Genomic DNA, 21353 nt, shown 5'->3' with positions numbered 1-21353 from the left:
CTGTTTCCTTTACGGTAATTAGATATACAAGATTAGATGTACAAGTTATACAATATGTCAACGTTTGGATAATAGCAATAAAACAATAGTTTATTAATAAATTATTATATAGGTTATTTTGCAAAATTTTTAAATAGTTAAGAATAGGGGGGAAAATACAACTGACCTCTGCAATGCTTATTGAAACTGTTCCAAATTTGTTAACAACTGACTATTGAAGTAAACTTGTTTTCACATTGCCAATTAAAGTTGCTTGATCTCCCTAGCTGCTACCATCATGGTGGTCTAAAGGTGAGGTAACCTATCAGATTCGTGTAAAAATCTTTAGTTAAATGGGTATATAGAAATCTCTTTTTGAGTTTTCTTTGTCGTCCTCTTGAAAATCTATACGCAACAATTTGTTATCACCGTAACTTGTTACTTGAAGAGAGGCGTCCTGGTTGGCCAAATTGAAAAAATGCTCAGATTCTACGTATTAACAAAGTCAATAAATCAGTAGTTAGCCAGCCATTTTCTGGTGTTACTCATCGATCCGTGTTCTTTATTTCCTCAAAATCTCTTGCCCAACAGGAATTTGTGTGACTGCTTTTCTTACTCGCCATCCTCTTCTTGATGACAAAGGTAGAAAGCAACTGAGGAACTTTTAAGCAGCCTTTCAAATTTGATAAAAATTGAAGAGGCAGATCTGTAGGTAGAGTAATATATTATTTATTGTTATTTATTTAAAATAGTTTTTTTAACATAACAAAAGATATCTGCAATAGTGTGCAAAAACAATTATTCTAGACACATGCAATATTTAACAGCACAAATACAATTTATCAAAAATAAATCTGCGTGACCCCAATGAATGAAACAAAATATAAATAATTAAATATCTAAATGCTAGTGGCTATGATTGGCCGTCCAATACTAGACAGTGGCTATGATTGGCCATCTAATAATAGACAATGGCTATGATTGGCCATCCAATACTAGACAATGGCTATGATTGGCCATCTAATACTAGACAGTGGCTATGGTTGGCCATCCAATAATAGAAAATGGCTATGAGTGGCCATCCAATACTAGACAATGGCTATGATTGGCCATCCAAAAATAAACAGTGGCTATGATTGGCCATCCAATACTAGACAACGAAAGAAAGCAAAACAACTTGGGAGTGAAAAAAATAATATTATCACAGGATAATAATTTTTTAATAACCAACTGATAAATTTTCATGACAATTCAGACAAACATGAAATATATGAAGGATGATGACTAGACATTTTGAAAAGGAAAGAGATCAGAGAATTCTCGCTGGGTACAAAGTAAAACGCCTCTTTCTGAGACAGCTATTACAATTTAAACTTGACTAAGGCATGCGTTGGAAAGCACCCAAAAAACAATTCAAACTTGTACACCGTACACTAGAAATTGAACTGACCTTCAAAACAAAACTTGTATATTTTCGATTTAATTAAAAGACATCGTCAACGGAAAACATTAAAACCAAGATCTGAGTTTACATAGGAAGAACAAGACAACTCCAAATATAAACTTTTGGCAACGCATATACCCAGCCTTGTTATTTATTATTAATTAAATACTATTTTCTTAACACTTGTTTGCACTTCAACAGCGCTGACCATGAGAGGCCACATGCCTCCAATAATACCAGCTTGTATCGATACACCAGATACAACAGCCAAGTCAGCATCAACCGCAGTGTTTAGAGATTTATTAAAATAATGACTGACAAGACGTCTGACGGCAGGTATTCTTGTCGATCCTCCCACCATGACTATTTCATCGACCTCTGACCTTTCTAGTTCCGTATACTCGAGCACAGCTCCGACTGGCTCCAGTATTTTCTCAAACAAGGGCTCATTGATGCGCTCAAACTCTTCTCTGGTAACTTTATGAGTGTATGTCTTATTGCCCAGTGAGGCTAAAGGGAGTGTTAAAATAGTTGCATCGTGTAAGGTGAGGTTAAGCTTGGCAGTCTCTATAGCTGCCCGTAATAACTGGAGGTCCCCAGGCTCAGTAAGCGCTTCATGATAATGATTTTGGATGTCTTTTAAGATGTAGTTTTGTAGTTGATTGTTAAAATCTTGCCCACCAAGATGGTTGTTACCTGAAATAGACAAGGTGCAAATATCTAATACAAAAAATATTAATTTTTTTATTTCAAACTAGCCTTAAAAATGAGTACTTATTATTGATTTCATTTCCTTTTTAATCAAATTTGACCAACAAGAATAAATTTAGCAAATAATAAAGAATGAATAATATCAATAGCATGCTATTATCATTGGATAACTTATAATATACTTTATTCTGATTGGCTAACACCAAATTATAATACCAAAATAGTATAGCGAATATGATTGAATAGCAAAGCTTGCAACAAAATTAGTTCACTAAACGCATACCTATTACTAAAGGATAATATTTGATCAATACGAAATCCTATGAAAGGCCAATAAATTTCTTTAAATTCATCTAAATATAATATAATTGAATGCATTATAGTGAACACAATTTTTTTTTTATATAACAAATATACATCATGTATAATTAATATAGATATAACAAATACGGTAAAACCTGTATTTGAACGCCACTTCTATTTGACCTCCACTATTTGAAATTCTTAATCTTTATAAACCCATAATAATAAGTGATCTGTAGAAAAGTGTCCACAAAACCGTACTAATAATGACTCGATTATATCAATAACAATAAATTCATTGTTCCTGTTCATATCGAAGTCTATTTTCCAACTTTACATTTTTCGCATCAAAACTTTGAATGCAACACAGTAGAAACACTTAATAACTGTATCAGGCTAATATCAGTTCCTTGTTTAACACGGTTTTAATACTTTGATGTATGTAAATCAAGTTTTAGCATTGACGATGGAATCTGTACTATTAGTACTCGACGAGATGTTTGAAAAATGCAATGCCACCCTTTATCTGACCATTAGAAGGGTTGAAAATAAAGTGCCATGGTGTTCAAATAAAGGTTTGACGGTATATCTAATAAATATATAATAAATAGATCAAATTAAGATATATAATAACTACATATAATATATATACTGGTAAATATATAATGTTTATCAATATGTATAACAATAAATGTATATAATAAGTATATAATATATGTATAATAAATATAAAATATATACAAAACTATAGTTTCTAAATATAAAAATTGGTTTAGGATTGAGTTCTCCACCAACGCCACTTATCTAAAACCATATATCTATAAATAATCTTACAGGCCCATGGTAGACTACTTTGTTTATAAAAATCAATCAAGAGGCCTACATAGAACCTGACCTGTCATGGCTTGTCTACATAGAACACTGACCTGCCATGGCTTGTCTACATAGAACACTGACCTGCCATGGCTTGTCTACATAGAACACTGACCTGCCATGGCTTGTCTACATAGAACACTGACCTGCCATGGCTTGTGTGAGAAACATTCCACCTTGGACTAGCAGGAGGGACACATCAAGGGTACCCCCACCCAGGTCGACGACTAGAACAGTACTAACACCCTTCTTTGTGTGAAGACCATAGGCCAAGGCTGCAGCTGTAGGCTCATTAATAACCCGCAGAACCTTAAAACCTAAAAAAGGAATGAGAAATACACAATGAAAAAAACCACAGCTTAACTTCCACTGGACTCTATTAATCATCAATGTCTGATGTCGGACTTGCTAGTATACCTGTGTTACAACAGGACCTCATGCTATTGTTGATTTGTGTAAATAGTTGCTATAGCAACAACTCAATGTAAAGTTTAGAGTAACACAGTAACTAGAATCTTGAAAAGTATTTCAGTTAAAATGAGTTAAATATCTGCGATTGAGAGTCAGCTGTTAAAATCCAGGAAAGTTCGAAGGCTCATCCAAGCCATAGACAAGCCTTGAAGTCAGTTTATGACATAAAAAACTAGTTGCTATTCAATATCTTAGTAAAAAGGAGTGAAGGGGTGACATGTATACCGCCAATTTACAACCACGACTATTTGTGATTTAGCGTTAATTGCTATGCATTAAAGAGTAAATAACTCCCACCTTTGACGTTAAGTTTTAGCAGCAACTAAAACACATTAATGCATGCATGTAGTATGTCCTGACATCCGCATTTCTGGCCTGCTATTCAAATGCTTGTTTTTTTGTCATGGTAAGTACATGACCACGACTGAGTGAAATAATTGCCAAAATAAAAATGTGTGCAGGCAATCTGTAGCTGTACTTAATAAGTTGTGGTTGTTTGTTTCTTTATCTCAAGTAAGGCAACAGACGGAGAAATCTTGTTCCTCATTGTGTTTGTCCACCAATTAACAGTTTCTTTTCAAAATAACTCATTCGTTAGGATTATTATTATTTTGGAAAAAAAATTATTCTAGAATTGCTGAGATAGAAAAGAAACTGTATTTCTATGATTGTTTTAATTTAAGAAATCAAATGTTTAAAACCATGAAAATGGAAATTATGTGTTTACTTTCAGGATAACTCTATGGACTCCCTCAATCAGAGAATGTAGAAATAAAATACCCTAGGACACTTATATTTCGCTAGTATTTAGTTTCGTGAGTAGCATACAGAGTAAAATTTCACTGCACCTTAATTTCGCAGCTCTGATGAGTGCGAAAATATAGTGATGTGAAAATAAATTATGCAGTGAAACAAACATAATTAAAGTCCTCAGGTTCAGATACCCGCAGGCCTGTATTCACTGGTTGCGGGTTGGGGCGGCTTATGTTAGGCGACTAGTTATGAACACCTGGGGATGTTGAGGGGGCATTGTAAGCCCCCAACAAGTTTTTCTTATGTAGGTCATCAGATGGGCCTCTCGTGTAAAGTTTTAAAAAAGTTTATCGGAAAGTATCAACATTTTTCTATTTTTTGAGATTTGTTTTGTTTTAGGTGATGTGACTGATGAGACGTTTTTAAATTGAAATAGGCAAAACTTGACCGCAGTTAAAACGCTCAGAAAAAAGACATCTTTTTCTTTTGAGCGTTTTAACAAAGATCAATTTTCCCAATTTTATTTTAAGTTCATACAGAAGTTTCCACGCTTTCGATGGAACATGGCCAAGCAGATGTTTGGTAAAACTTGATATTTTGCAAACCTTTATAAAGGTTGTTAATAAGAATATTTTGCCACTGATGATGATAATAATGACGCCTAAGAACTACTAAAGGTTGATGTTTGTCTCTATGGCTTCGAATAAAGTGATATTCTACAGCGATAAAGACCGTCTCCATAGCCGTTGGGCAAATAAATTTTCGAATAAATGATGTTGAGGTCGAGTTATCTAAAACAATTTATCATTGCGTGGGAACGGACCAAACGAATCCGTTCGAGTTAACCTTGTGTTTGAGATGAAATGTTAAACTTTATCCGAGGGCGAGTTATCCGAGTTTGACCGTACTTAGCCACGGAAAGTTCCTAAAAAGCTGAGGCGGCTCAGCCATCCAGCTGCCCCAGGGAATACGGGCCTGGTTCACCAATAAGAAAAAAATTTCAATTTGGGACTAGTTTGTAATTATGAACCGCAAGTAGAATGGTGTGGGCGAGGTCGATAATGCAATTTGATCGCTTGCTGCCATTTGTTTCTTGGACTATCAATGAACAAAGCTATTTAATTTAGCGTTTTCACTCGTTCGTTATGATAGTTTAGTTTCGCACATGAAATTTTCGCGAGAGGATGACTCCGTGAAAACGCAAAAGTTAGATGAGGTGAATACATAAGTGTTCTAGGGTAAACTAAGTTCCATCGATAACCATGAACCTTAATATTAGAAATCTCTATTGGTCTGACTCTATGGGTCTGACTCTATGGGTCTGACTCTCAGGGTCTGACTCTACGGGTCTAACTCTACGGGTCTGACTCTCAGGGTCTGACTCTCAGGGTCTGACTCTCAGGGTCTGACTCTCAGGGTCTGACTCTATGGGTCTGACTCTATGGGTCTGACTCTATGGGTCTGACTCTATGGGCCTACTCTACTGACCAGCAGTAGCAAGAGCCTTTGCTGTGCAATTCCTTTGCAGTTGGTTGAATTCGGCCGGGACGGAAACCACACAAAGGTTTGGGCTGTAGATGGTCAGATTTCTTTCCATGGTATCTTTCAGAGTCTTTGCTATATACCCACCAACTGCTATTGGATCCACCACTAGGGCTTTGCCTTGATGTGTTACATGAAACTGCACAAAGCCTTCATTATCCAAGGTCATCTACAGCAATCAGAAACATTGATTTGATAAAACGTAATGTGACATGAATTATATTCCTTCTAGTGACTTATTTATTAAATCGCTCTGTCTTGGAGAAAATTAACGAGTCTTGAGCACTGATAGTATCCGATATAACCAGCTAAGCCTTAAAGATCACGCTTTGACATCCATTTAAATTACATCCTAAAAGGTTAAATGCCGGCTGACTAAAATGCTACTCAATCTTACACAAGTTTCGATTATGTTTGCAGTAAAAAAAGGCAAGCCTTAGGAGCTTACAAAATGCAGTCAGCAATAAGGGTAGTTTTGGTACCGTCTCTTTTGCTACAAACCATATACATGTGGTGAGTGCTTGGTGCACTTTAGAGCATATCCTTTATTCAGTGTATTTAGTGATTGTGCTTCCTATTTCAGTAACATATGTAAACTAATAGATACACTAATAAACAGATATTGCTGCCTCGACCATAAAGTTCCCCAGTACAGTACTGTTAAAGTAGAAAGCAGAGTTTAGAGCTAGTCAACAAATAACTCATGCAGGATGTTGAAGGAAAACACAACTCCATTTCAAAAAGCAAATCATTACTATTAAGCCTACACAGTATGGTTGTAATAAGCTTATGACACCCATTTTCCTTTCTCAATATTTTTATAGCATAAACTTAAAAGGTTATCATATCTACAGACAATTAAGTAAAAAGGTAATGAAAATGTGCTAAACCAAACTTTTCTGATGAAAAGTAGCAACGTGCATGCTAAGGTGTTGAGGTCAAATATACGTAGATAGACAAATAGCCGATGTTTAGGCTTTACTGAACTAAAATGTTGCAATTATCTTGTTTATATGAAAGTAAGTGCTTTTTTAGTCAAAGCTACTAAACTATCTTGAAGCACGCCTAACCTTTGGTTGAACCGCACTTCTCATGATAAATGTTACTGTAGGAGTAATTATCAACATTATTACTAATATCATTATTATTATTATCGTTATAAACATCTCTTCGCTATTTGACTGCTTTGATCACAAGATACAGTTACTTTACTATGCAAGAAATGACTTGTTCTATGCTTGAATTGAACTTGACTTGAACGCAGCATCTATATTCTGCCGGTCTCTTTGCAACAACTACAACTATACGAACTAAGAATATGTCTTTCAGCCTTCACACAATTTAAATCTCAAACTAACTTGTCAACACATTACAAGACTCGTCATTCATTATTTTCATTACCTCTTCCACCCTCCTCCTCTACTGGTGGCCATAGACGGGTTACCTATCATGTGTCATCAGCATGGAATTCCTTGCCAATTTGGCTAAGGAACATTGATAGTTATAATGGTTTTGGGCTGCTTTGAAGCAGTACTTGCTGTGGACTCTCTGGAATAAATTTGTTCCGATTCCTTTTGCTTAGACAATCATGTTTTCTTCATTAACAATCTCATCTATTAACTCGGGCCATGCTACTGTGCATATGGGCCCTCATTGCACCTTACTTTTTCTATCATTTTGTTATGTTATGATTTAACGTACATAAATAACAAACTATAGATGTCGTAATCGCACTTTCGCTTGATCTGAGCATTTTAAGAGTGATCAAGTTTTATTGATTTTACATCTTGACATCCAGACCACCTCAAACATCAAAAACAATCGCAATTGATAGAAAAATACCAGTACTTTTTGATTAAATCGACTAAAATTTTGTGCAAGTTCATATTTAAGAGGTGACAACTCCTGCGTAGTATGTATAGTCATTAATTCTTTAGAAAGCTGACAATGAACAATCAACGCGCAGTAAACTACATAAACCGCAATATCGTAGACTAAGGTGAAAGGAAGAGCTACGGACAATATAAGCTGACTGACCTTGAACTGATAGCGAGGAGCCTCGGCATCAAGCTGCTCTTTGGTGAACTGCTTACCAATAAACCTTTTAGCATCGTAGATAGTGTTGTACGGGTTGGATTCATGCTGCGCAACTGCCTTGTGCCCCACAAGTATTTCAGTCTCTCTGCAATCACAAAACGTAACATTGGAAGACTTTTGAACTCTCTACATGGTCACATGACAAATATCTTGTAAATGTTCATTAGAATGGGTATTAGAGAGACAGCTAGCAATATACACTAAGTGTAGATGTACACTAATAATGTACACTAAGTGTAGATGGCAAAATATAAGGTAAAATAGTAGTACGTATCAAGCATCAGGAGAGAATATTCATGACACCAACGCAAAACCTTTCACAGTTTTACTAAGCTTAAGTAAACTTGAAACATAACTTTATGGAAAATAGTGTAGTTTTATAACAAAAATACAGGATTTCGTAAAAAGGCTGAGACATGGAGATTTAGTATAAACTACATAAAAAACATTCAATCTTGGAAAAATGGGAACCATTTTAGGGTCATTTTACGTTACCTTCAAACCGAGACAATAGCCTTAATGCCACTTTTATGCTAATTTAACTGATTTTTAAATTTTAAATAGTTAAATAGTTTAAAAATTAAAAATTAACTGATTACAAATAAGGAGTGGAGAAAATGAGAAGTACCACCTCTACATGCAGAGAAATTGATATTAGTCTAACCTAAATGTCTGTGAATTAATGAAACAACTTAACCACAGCCGCCACGAAGATTGATTCTATGAAATATCTCAGGACCTAAGAATCTGCAGCATATTCCAGCTTACAGGCTACAATAATACTTGCATAGTAGGCCATAAACATGGAGTACAACAGCCAAAGTTTGGACTCCACTGTAGTAATGGCCATATAAGTCATCAGTTGAAATTCTTGATTACATTGCTTATATTGGCCATCTGGATGTCCCAATGTAACAGAATGTAATGATAACATGGCACTAAGTCGAGACAGCTCCAGTCTCATTTGAAATCTTGAAGTAATTCAAAATTGACAGCACATAGAAAATTTCTCAGTTGACTCCTGCTGAATGTGTAACAGTTTCTCTATTTTTCTAACACTCACTAGACATATAACCTGCATCATGCCACTTGTTTCATCTCCAATCAATGTCTGTTTCTAGACCGCTGCTTCAACCAACTTTTATAGCTCACTACCAGCTATATTTATTCTCTCATTCCTTCAAGGGATCAGATTATTTTTACAAGTTATAATATTGTAATTAGATTTTACTTATATTCTATAAATAGCCTGTTTAAACTTATCATAGAACTTACGTGAAGGCGACAACACTTGGTATACATTTATGTTTCTCCTCATCCTCATATATGATTACCTCCCCTGTCACTGACTGGTATCCACCAATACACGAATAGGTTGTGCCTACATATCAACGTCTCAGTATAAAACATGATAACACAGCAGACTTATGACAATAAAAACAGGTAGGAGAAGCCTTAATGTTAAGAGGATCACAGGCTATGCGACATGGTATTCATCACAACCTGGGAGCGTACACCTTCAACCTCAATTTAAATTAATTTTTTTTCCTTTTTCTACTTAAAGAGATTTAAGCTGCAATAAAAATTTTGTATTGTTCTAAGATAAAGTAAAACAAGAATATATACATGTATTTACTGTAATAAGAACGGTGTCTGCCCGGAGTCATGCTTAAAGGTTGACTTGCAACAAAATTCACATTACCGTTATTTGATATAAAAAGATTCACCATGTCTTACTCTGTTGTGTTGTAGGTGCAAAATATGTGGAAAGGTGATTAGAAGCTCTTAAAAGCTCAAAAACGAACAGAAAATCGCAGCCACACGAGACCGCCGTAGTTTGGATTCCCTTTCCAAAACGGCTCAAAGGTGATGTTGTTGTGAGAGATGGTTTCTGTTTACACTTTCTTGCAACCTTATTCGTCAAAATATTTTCACAAATATACTTCACGCATTCAATAAAACTATGTCTATTGTTCTTACGCGTCCATTTTATCGTCATTATAATGCTGTCACTTTTAGCACTGATATCTTATAACTTACTGTAAAGATTCGTTAAACTTTTTAACCTTAGCTCGAAGGAGTACATATCATTGTCTGATAATCATGACAAGCCTGTTGGTCACCTGTTATAATCGAAAAGTGCTGCAAAAATTATTTGCGAAGTATTGGGTCACATGATCAGATTACGACTTGACGATTTAATAATGCCGAAACAAAACTGTAAAGTAGCGAGCATCTATATTTGATACGGGGTCTTCGGTGAAACCCGAAGTGTTTGTCATAAACTAGTGCTGTGATAAGTTTTATATTGAGCTTTGTATTGGCCTTGACTGTAGCTGTAATGTGAATTTTGTTTCAAGTCAACCTTTAAAGGCAAGGATAAAACAGCTTTCAACAAAACTCCAACTCATGTCATTCAACTTCGTAGAATGACATTCAAACACTTGTGCCAATCAACCGCCTTCAGATATTACTGAATAGTTGTGCAGCTACTTATTACCTACACTTTATCGGCATACTTGACGATCTCCCCCAGCACACTAGACTATAATAAGAGAGATACACTTATGTGTCGGTTTCTCTCCAAAGTGCGGCAAGAAAGAGAATGATACTTTTAAGGCTAGCTAACTATGAGATTCTTGTTATTTAAATAGAATTTGAGAACTTGGACCGGCTTAACGCTTCATACGAAACAAAAACTTTACATAAATCTTCTACGTTAAGTGAAACATTAAAGTAGGTATACATTTCTGAAGCATCTACAGGCATCTGAAGTATTCTAATATTAATAGATATCCTAATATTCATATATACGCTAATATTTAAATATATCCTGATATTCAAATATATCCTAATACATTCAAACATATCCTAATACATTCAAATATATCCTAGTAGTCAAATATATCCTAATAATTAAATATATCCTAATACATTCAAATATATCCTAATATGTTCAAATACATGTATATCCTAGTACATTCAAATATATCCTAATATATTCAAATATATCCTAATAATCAAATATATCCTAATATATCCAAATATATCCTAATAGACAAATATATCCTAATAATTAAATATATCCTAATACATTCAAATATATCCTAATATATTCAAATATATCCTAATAGTCAAATATATCCTAATATTCAAATATATCCTAATATTTAAATATATCCTAATATTCAAATATACCCTAATATTTAAATATATCCTAATATTCAAATATATATCCTAATATTCAAATATATCCTAATATTCAAATATACCCTAATATTCAAATATATCCTAATATTCAACTATATCCTAATACATTCAAATATATCCTAATAGTCAAATATATCCTAATAATCAAATATATCCTAATAGTCAAATATATCCTAATATTTAAATATATCCTAATACATTCAAATATAGCTTAATATATTCAAATATATCCTAATAGTCAAATATATCCTAATACACTCAAATATATCCTAATATTCAAATAATATATCCTAATATTCAAATATATCCTAATACATTCAAATATATCCTAATAGTCAAATATATCCTAATATTTAAATATATCCTAATACATTTAAATATAGCCTAATATATTCAAATATATCCTAATAGTCAAATATATCCTAATACACTCAAATATATCCTAATATTCAAATAATATATCCTAATATTCAAATATATCCTAATACATTCAAATATATCCTAATAGTCAAATATATCCTAATAATCAAACATATCCTAATAGTCAAATATATCCTAATATTTAAATATATCCTAATACATTCAAATATATCCTAATATATTCAAATATATCCTAATAGTCAAATATATCCTATTATTCAAATATATCCTAATATTCCAATAATATATCCTAATATTCAAATATATCCGAATATTCAACTATATCTTAATACATTCAAATATATCCTAATACAATCAAATATATCCTAATATATTCAAATATATCGTAATATATTCAAATATATCCTAATAGGCAAATATATCCTAATATTCATATATACCCTAATATTTAAATATGAGTATTAGGGTTCGTATATATCCTAATATTCGTATTTATCCTAATAGAATCATACCTCGACATACGAGCGTATGGGTTCTGAGACTGCGCAAGTATGTCATTTTACACGAGCCTCAAGACACTATTTTCTATATAAAATTACTTAATACAACTTAGTCCGTTATCATACTATAAAAAAACACATAAAACAGAACATTACAGCCAAAAAGCTTGTCTCTATATTGTTGTAACTCAGCACCTACACCAACAAAGTAACAAATACCCATGTAATTGTTAAAATATGCAATAAAATGTAGCATTATTATGTAAACTACTGTAAGTTTTTACCTTCAAGACTGTTGGTTAACGATGGTCTGAGAGAAACTTGACAGCAACACATTTGGTACACTTAAGTTTTGTGACCTAACAGAAACTTTGTATTTAACTTAAATTCATTAAACTTACTAAACACACACTTGAAACTAAGTTTGAATCTTTTACTAAACTTATTTTAATTTTCTCATTTTTTGTTGTTATTTGTTTTCAGTTGGACGTTTTTGCCTTGCCATTATTATGACTTTTAGCCAACCTGTTAAAACTTTCATCAAACTGATTCAAGGAGACCGACAAATCGATTTTTGAAAGCGACCTCCCGCATACATGAACATATAGTGGCAATTAATAATTAGTTCGTATGCTCGTAATCTCAATGAATACATATCTCATGTAAGAGCCTTTCTTGAAATTCTCCTTGTATCTCGATTTTCTCATATGTTGGGGCAATCGTATGTTGAGGTATGACTGTATTCAGATATATCCTAATATTCAAACTCATCTTAATATTCAAGAAGGACATGAAATATAAAAGCAGAATGTAGAAGAACTCACCAAGATCTATCCCAACAACCTTAGGAGCAGGGGGAGGAAGAGAACGTTGCGCGAAATAGCCAGCAAAAAGCAGAGCAATCAGGGCTCCCCCTGCAACGTAAGCAGCCAATATTGTCAGTTTAGCATTAGATAAAATAACAGCTACAATGATTGCCTGTCAAAAAAGAACAGATCTGATTAGGACTTGAACCCATGATGTCATCACAATTGTCACCAGTTAACAACTCAATAACGGAGTAAACAACCTCAGCTAAATCTCCAAAGAGAAGAATTTTCATTTCGTAACAAACGTGAGCACAGTTACTATGTAAAATAATTAAAGAAGTAATGCTTTGACCTAATAACTTGATATATAATAGCTGAAAATCAAAAACAGGTTATCGCTAAAACATCTATAATATAAAGTATGAGTTCTAATCCAGTACGATGCAATATTTTTTCCCAAATTTTAACACACACAGCTCCTAATATAGCAAATAATATTGTACATGTGTCAAACTAAAAAAAAACTTATAGGTATCTGAGTTTATTACTTGGAGCAGCGAGTTTCAATAATAGAAAAAAGACTTCAATCTAACTAAAGAAATTGCAGGAAGATTCCACAAACATTGTTGTGATTCGAGACTTGAAAAGACAACCTCTCCATGGGCTATAACCCAGTACACAGTTAGGTCCATTCAAATCTGCTCAAATAAGGTCATCCACTATTTAGGAAGACATGTGTTAGCACCAATTTAAATGCACCCTATAATACCAGATTTAAATGAAAGTTCACATGAGTGAATGTCATCGCAGAGACCATTTTTGTCAGCAACTTTTGTTCAGAACAAGGATATACCTTAACATTGCATAAATAATGTGTGTGTTTCAACGTTAAAGTAAGTAGATGAGTGAACAGCATTATTCCTAGTTGATAATGGAAAGATTTTCTAAAGCAAACATGAATATTAATTTTTTGGGGGTACTTCCTAAATAATATTCTTTCAAAGTGGCTACATAATTTGCTGAGTATGGGTCAACTTAGCTTGTCTTGACAATCTGTTGTTTTGCGGAGTTGTTCCCCGTCGAGCGGGCGAGCAACACAACAGCTTGTCACAAGACGTACGGCGCCTGATGCATCAGCTGCACTGAAAGGGAGTTTTTTGCTTCCGTCTATGCGGCTTGGCCGCGATGTTATGGCGGTCGCTCCATTGGTAATCACAACAGATTTCGCGCAAAAATTTATTTAGAAAAAAATAAGATTACAACGTTTAACCAAAGACCAGTCTTGGTTGTAAACGTTAGTACAATTTAAGAATAAAATAATTGAAAATAAAATCCATAAGAACAAATAAAACTGACTGATACAAAAATAGAAATAAAACTGACTGAGCGCACAAATAACGACATGTTTAGTCGCTGTTGTTGCCTAAGTTCTCAAGTTCTATTAAAGTTAACAGCAGAGACTGGTCGCTGGTTAAATGTTGTAATTTTATTCTTTCTACATGAATTTTTGCGCGAAATTCATTATGATTACCAATGGAGCGACCGACATAACATCGCAGCCAAGCCGCATAGATGGAAGAGAACAACTCCCTATAAGTGCAGCTGATGCATCAGGTGCAGTACGTCTTGTGACAAGATGTTGTGTTGCTCGCCCGATCGGCAGGGGAACAACTCCGCAAAAACAACAGTTTGTCAAGACAGGCTAGGGTCAACTATGAAATATATAAAAACTCAAATTGCTAAAATATTAATAGCTGTATATAAATATAATATAAAGCAAGAGGAACTTGTAACATCGGTTTGAATGGAGTAAATAAAGTGTAGCTCCACCGGCAGAAACACAGATGTCACAAAACATTAGGGTAAATATTGATCAAAGGGCGGGAAATGTTTGATCAACACTCCTATTCATATCATTGAGAAAGTCATTTTTTGCCAATGCTGACATACATGTACTGTGGACACAAATAACGTCCAGTGTCAGTAAAAATATCTCGTGGCTGGCTTTCTGCAAAAAAATTGTGTGTTGTGTGGTTCACATCAGTAAAACGAGCAAATTAGTGTAATCGGTGTCATAGTGAAAATTAGTGTCATCAACAGAAAGTTGCCGAAATATTTTGCACACATTTAATGCTCGTTGAATAGAAAAAACAATTTATTCAAAATCACAACCAACCATCTCCAGCAAAGCAAATCTTACAGCATGAATGTGTCGCCACTTTGTTGAAAATTAAAATATTAGATACAGCTAAAAATTTCTCAACCAGCAGGTTTAGTGCGCAGTAAACAGTTTATTATTTGTTCAAACTAAAGATAGGACAAAATTTGTGACACCTGTACTGACATACTTCATTTTTATCTCCCTAATGATAATTCTGCCATTTTCTAACCCATCTCCATTACTGCCTTTCCACTCATCTTTATACGAGCTAAACCCAAATGAACTCGAAGCTTGCAAATTTTTAATCCTGAATGCGCGTGTGGCTAAACAATACAGCAATCTTATTTAATAGATACTAAAACATGGCCGGCAGTATTAACAATGATATTAATATGTGAACTTACCCAGGAGGGTGATAGCAGAAGAGCCCATAGGCTTTCAGAGGTTGTTTCTTCAGGATCTTAATAAAACTTTTACGAATTTTCCCCTTTTGCTTCTAAGACAACAGAAAACACGGGTATGGTGAGATGTTTTATAACCCTACAATACACATTATAGAATAAAGACAGTGTTTGCATTTAATAATAATTTTTCCAGTATTTGAGCAAGTATGCAGGGTTGGCCAATTAAAGTCAAATGATTTATATCATCCCAAAAAATCATGTTTCATGGTTAAAAATGAATTTACTGTGCAAAAAACTTCGGGTAAACAAGCGGTGAAAAACTGGTATTCAGTAGTATATATATATATATATGAGTTAGTATGTATATACCGTAAAACCTCCATTTGACCGCCACCTCTATTTGACCGCCACTACAGAGAAAGGGTAGAAAAATAAAGCGACATGGCATTCAATCAGAGGTTTTACTGTTTATATATATATACATTTATCTCATATTTATATTTCTCTAAGTTTGTTATATGTCTGAATGTCATGTGTCTGCATTCCGGCTTTAGCTATTAAAATCTTGGAAGAATCTGTACCGAAGAAGATTTGATCTCGGACCCCAATAGGCTACAGAGAATGAGTTATTAGCTTGCTGTTATAAGCCTCTACATGGGAGCACATACCCAACGGCTTTGCGTAACATGCAGGGTGATTGTAAGTAAGTGGTTGTCATTAGTTAACTTACTAAAATTTTCCATTGTCAATCTGCCACGCTAAACGCAAGTGGCAGGCAACTCTCATTACTTCTGATTGTTTATAAGCTGATTTTTAATACTCGGGCAACGCCGGGTAGCACAGCTAGTATACATAGATATATACATGTATTTATATATATATTAGCTGTGCTACCCGGCATTGCCCCGGTAATAAAAAGATTTTCAGACAGAAATTTGATTTCTATTTAACATATAACAAAATTTGCCATTCTAACTTTCAAACTAAATATCATGAAAGAAGTGTTTTGTGTAGTTGAAATAAAGTAAATAAGAAAATAAAAACAATGGTAAAACTTTTTAAACTTTGTCAAACAACTATAACTAAAAGTTTTGTGCAGGACAATTCAATTAAAAATAGATAACACAACTGTAAAGGTTTTCAAACCACTGTAAATTTAAAATTTCATAACTTTCAGCGACGCGTATCTTTTAATAACATACAGTGGAACCTCAGTTCTCGAACATTATCAGTTCCAAAAGGTTGTGTGAGATCCGAAACAATTTTTCAGATTAGAATAAATGGAAGTAAATTTTAATCCATTCCATGGCGAGAAAACAACTTCCGTAAACTATTTTACATTTCAAAACCTAAACTGTACTGCATACTATAAATAAAAATGAGTAGATATAGATCGTGTTTAATTTTAATGAAAGGTTTTCTATTTATGATGGGAAAAAAAACAAAGGTAAACATTTCGCATGTTTTGCTCTTAAAAAATCATAAACATTAAAGGTTGAGATACAATGACAGAAATTGATAATGAAACAGCAAAAAAATGCAACAGATCAGTTACATCAAAAATCGTAAGAAAAAGAAATATAAACAGCAATGGAACGTTTACTTCACATCTTTGAGGGAAAATCCTCCTCCAAAACAAGTTAAGGTAACGCGACTGGAGGGGTTATCTTCCTAGCAAATCTCTTCGTTAAAGGAGACATCGTCCCAGATGGTTCCTCCCTTTTTGTAAAGAATTTATGAAGCGCAAGTTGCTTCTCCGTTTGTTAACGAATGTTTTCATGCTGTTTCCGGAGCTATTCCAATTTCAATGCGCATGCTCCGGTTTGCTCCAAATTTATGTTTGAGATCCAAGACGAACAAATCTCAAAATCTTTGGTTGAAAACTGAGTTGGTCGAGAACTGAAGTGTCCAAGAGCAGAGGTTCCACTGTATATAATCAGTACACAAATCACCAAATTTTAAGTTCGAAATAAATTATTGTTGATATAGTTGGGCCGAATAAATTAGCCCTGAAGAAAAAAAACGAAGAAGCATCGCGTTGCATATACTTATGTCAAAAAATATTTCTGAACAGAGGCATCGTAACTCGTGGACGCAAGGCTAAAATAATTAGCACGCGCATGGCGTATGCCGTATATAAAAACATCTTTAGTCACTATTCCGTTCTAGCTCAGTGGTAGAGTGTCTGGATAAGTAACTTGTTAATGGTAATTATCACGAGTTCAAATCCATCAGAATGCGAAATTTCAATATAAAAATTTTAATAACTATATCCAGAGGGACAAACATACACATATCCACATACTTTGAGAAATATATCTATATATAAATTTCTCAAAGTCCGTCTGTTGGAAATCCGTCTGTTGGAAATCCGGCTATAGCTATTATTAGAACAGCTGGACTGGACAAAAATACAGACTCAAAATCATGGCTTACCGTCATTGGAAGCCTAACCTTATTAACTAGCTTAGTGGAGTTTTCCATTGGCAATATGCCAGGATACTAGCTTGAAAGGTACAGTTGTTTGACAAAGTTTTAAAACCTTTACAGTTGTTTTTATTTTTCTTTTAATTTATTTCAACTACACGACACACTTCTCTCATGATATGTACTTTGAAAGTTATAATGGCAAATGTTGTTATATGTTAAATACAAATCAATTTTCTGTCCAAAGACTCTTCTATTACACGGGCAATGCCAGGTGGCACAGCATAGATATATATGCTTAACATTGTTTTGCATAGTTCCTTTAGGCACTACAAAGGTATTTTGAATAATCCTTCAGCCAATTGCAGTAATGGGAATTTTTCTTGAATTCCCGGAATGACTGAGTATCCGTCATTTCATAGTTGCCAATTAATTCTGAAATTTATTTTGTTGAAACCCAATTTCCAGATACTTTGTTTGGATCTTTTCTAATCGTTCAATGACCATATCTTAAATAAGACCTATCTGACAAGCATGCATAAAACACCATTACTCTTCTAGTTCTGGTAATGATTTCCTCAAGCCAATTAATCTATCTCAAGTCGCAATTCAATGATTGTCTTATAGGTGTATAGAAACTTCCTTGCACTGTGTTACGCAAATATTTTTATTAGAACACTGTCTTGTTTACCCACAAAATCAACAACTTTTTTATTTGCCAAGATAATTTAATTGCTTATATTATACATCCAACCGTAGTCTGTCCACCGGGTGTCATTTAACAGTAAGAAACTTTATTAAAGAGTTGCAAAGACAAACATGGGTTCAAAATGAAACCTTCAATATATAAAAAACAAAAATTACAAATTCGTAGAAACAATGCAAGGCTCGTTCATCTCTGGTTTTATTATTTGACCTAGCTGTCTCTAACAACAACTTATTTTATGCCTACCACACAATATCGCAAGATTAGGAGCTAAACTAGAAAAAGTGAACATAGTTGTCAGTTGTTCTCTTCTCTTACTCTTTAGGATGTACTAGAGCTTGTGGAAAGGAATATGCCTCAGTGTTATAAGTTCTTAGCCAGCACTGTTTGCAATGTTGTTGCTATATTGCAACTAGTTTGCTACATGAAGCTTAGATTTTAATTCACGTACAGTTGCTATGGGTGGATGTGGAAAAGTTATGTAATGCATAACTAATCGGAACCCACACGCCACATCAGTGTTGAATTTGCTTTGTTATTTTATTTTATTCTTACTGTGTTCAGTTTGTGTACTTTTGCTTTGTGATGTGGGAACTAATTTGACTATTACTGGTTCAGGTACAAGTAAAGGTGTTTAGTTATTGTAAGCAATACTAATATTTACCAGTAAAAGGAACTTTTTATTCTATAAGACTAATTATTAAAATACACAACTAACAAAATTCTAAACAATAATATTAATGAAAAAAGATTAAAATAGCCTAAAGAAATATATATAGAATAAATAGAAATAGATAGATTGATGCTGAGTCATTAGAGCTGTTCTCTATTATAGATGTCTCTGTTAGCCTGTGAGAAAGTGTTTAGGCACTCAGGTGCTGTTCTTTCGGTTGTGGAGGGTTAGCAATCGAGTGAACTTGTCTTAAATACGTCATGAGAGTGTAATGGTTAGAAATGATGACTAACTCCAATTGTCTTAGTAGTGTTTGGCACAGGTCTGATATTTTAATAGTTTTCTGGCATGTTAACTGATGTCTCATACCTCATGGGCTACTTCAACAGGAGGTTTCAAGCTGCTTGTACGTAGAGGAGTATATGATGACTATTTTTATTGCTAGTCCTCTAATGTATTAGGCGTCATGTTCATTGTAATATTGCGTATGTCTCCGGTAATTAGGCATTTCTCCATTACGCTATCTGCTTTTGCTAATACTTTTATACAACACAGTTCTTGGTGAAAAGCTGTTATAAAAGATTTTAGTCTTTGCATGTACATTGAAGTCTACATGTTATCTTTATTTGGTTCGGTCTTTCTCTTTCCAACTCATTGTTTAAAACAAACATGTCATAAAATTAATGAATAAAATAAATATTAATTAATAAACTTGACTAAATAACACGTTTAGGTATTTCACGTATGATGACAAGGAAGCTCTCAACAATCAATCATATTCTGAGCCTGACGTTCTAGTAAAACTTTAAGTTTTATTAAAACTGCAAGTTCAATAGATGCTCTCTAAAGTATAAATATGCGAGCACCTGTTGGTTCAGTAATATATGATAATTTTACCTGTAAATATCTGTAATTTTACGCCAACAGTTCGAACAGTTTAGTTGACGTGTCTATTCTGGTAATACGAAACGAAAATACTGGGTCGTACTTCACTTAGACTCAGCACTAATAGGAAGTGGACTGCTAGAACGTGGTGCATCGCAAAATATACAACAATCTGCACTACATGTACGTGTATACGCTAAACTCGCTGTTTATTTGGAAACTAGGTTTACGGACTATAGCGCGAGCGTGAGTGATTAGTCATAACTCATAGGCCTCTTTTTACTCAAAACTGGTTCGTTAAAAAGAGACTATTGCACAATACGGGTGAAGAGTGAAAAAAGTTTTCAACAACAACGCGGTAATCCATATTTATCTATAAGAGTATTATCAGGCTAAATATTTTGGAATTTAGTTTTGTGTCTAAAGTATATATTCACACTAAGATATGTAATAAAAAAATATTAATGTTTTTCTATCTCGCTTAGTAGTACCAATGACAAAACCCCCAAAAAAATAAGACTCAAAACACCAAAAATAAAACTTAGTAACGTGTACAAAAGTATACATCAGAGTTGTTTGAAAACAAAACTAATACACAAAGCATCAGGTTCCGTATTACTGAAATGAGTGCAAACCATGAATAGATTTTGGTTGATACGATAAACTATATGGATATAGCTGTTTTAGTGTCACTAAAAGAGCACATACGACTTAAATGACTAGACATTTCTGTTGTTCTTGTTCTCTGCCAGTTTGGTTTCTGTGTGCTGTGAGATAATGGTTCTGTTACCTCTGTCATCTTTTTACGGTCGTGATCTGGACGTGGAGAGTAGAGACTCGGCAATAGTGAAATCTACACTTTCATTTCGTGGATCAGTTGGTGAAGCAGCAGGTGTATTCTTCTGAACAACAACTTCATGGTTTTTATCAGTGGTTGATGATGACTTAGAATTTCCAGCAGGGTGCCAGTTTACTCCATTTTACCTGACTGCTTACAGGTTTACTTGCAACAAAATTCACATTA

General features: G+C 33.9%; 2 protein-coding genes across 3 annotated transcripts in view; one reads left to right on the top strand and one right to left on the bottom strand.

Annotated features, from left to right (window-relative positions):
* Window positions 1-686: 686 nt before the first annotated feature.
* On the bottom strand, window positions 687-20408 carry LOC137392774 (heat shock 70 kDa protein 13-like). 2 transcript variants are annotated; one of them, XM_068079095.1, is made up of 8 exons: window positions 20342-20408; window positions 15639-15774; window positions 13089-13178; window positions 9449-9554; window positions 8114-8258; window positions 6023-6245; window positions 3457-3627; window positions 687-2119 (listed from the first exon to the last, which is right to left on the bottom strand). In XM_068079095.1, exons 2-8 carry the CDS (start codon window positions 15664-15666, stop codon window positions 1581-1583), a joined length of 1302 nt encoding a protein of 433 aa, XP_067935196.1. In that variant the 5' UTR covers window positions 15667-15774; window positions 20342-20408; the 3' UTR covers window positions 687-1580. The 2 variants fall into 2 exon arrangements, with proteins under 2 accessions (XP_067935196.1, XP_067935195.1); XM_068079094.1 differs by having other exon boundaries at window positions 15639-15730; window positions 20342-20379.
* LOC137392773 (cell death abnormality protein 1-like) overlaps window positions 20392-21353 on the top strand; it is a 52941-nt gene continuing 51979 nt past the window's right edge. Inside the window, exon 1 of the mRNA XM_068079093.1 lies at window positions 20392-20512. The gene's annotated coding sequence lies outside the window, so the exon portion shown is untranslated. The remainder of the gene's footprint in view (window positions 20513-21353) is intronic.

The sequence above is a fragment of the Watersipora subatra genome, chromosome 4, assembly GCF_963576615.1.
Source record: "Watersipora subatra chromosome 4, tzWatSuba1.1, whole genome shotgun sequence".
NCBI classification, from domain to species: Eukaryota; Metazoa; Bryozoa; class Gymnolaemata; order Cheilostomatida; family Watersiporidae; genus Watersipora; species Watersipora subatra.
Note: the sequence above shows the minus strand (reverse complement) of the source record. Positions and strands in the feature narration are given on the sequence as shown.

Coding starts and splice junctions, on each gene's coding strand:
- LOC137392774 (XM_068079095.1), bottom strand. CDS start 15,666: ATGGGCTCTTCTGCTATCACCCTCCTGG. Junction 8,259..9,448: donor CCAAGTGTTGTCGCCTTCAC/GTAAGTTCTATG, acceptor TTGTGATTGCAG/AGAGACTGAAATACTTGTGG. Junction 3,628..6,022: donor AAAGGCTCTTGCTACTGCTG/GTCAGTAGAGTA, acceptor TTCCTTTTTTAG/GTTTTAAGGTTCTGCGGGTT.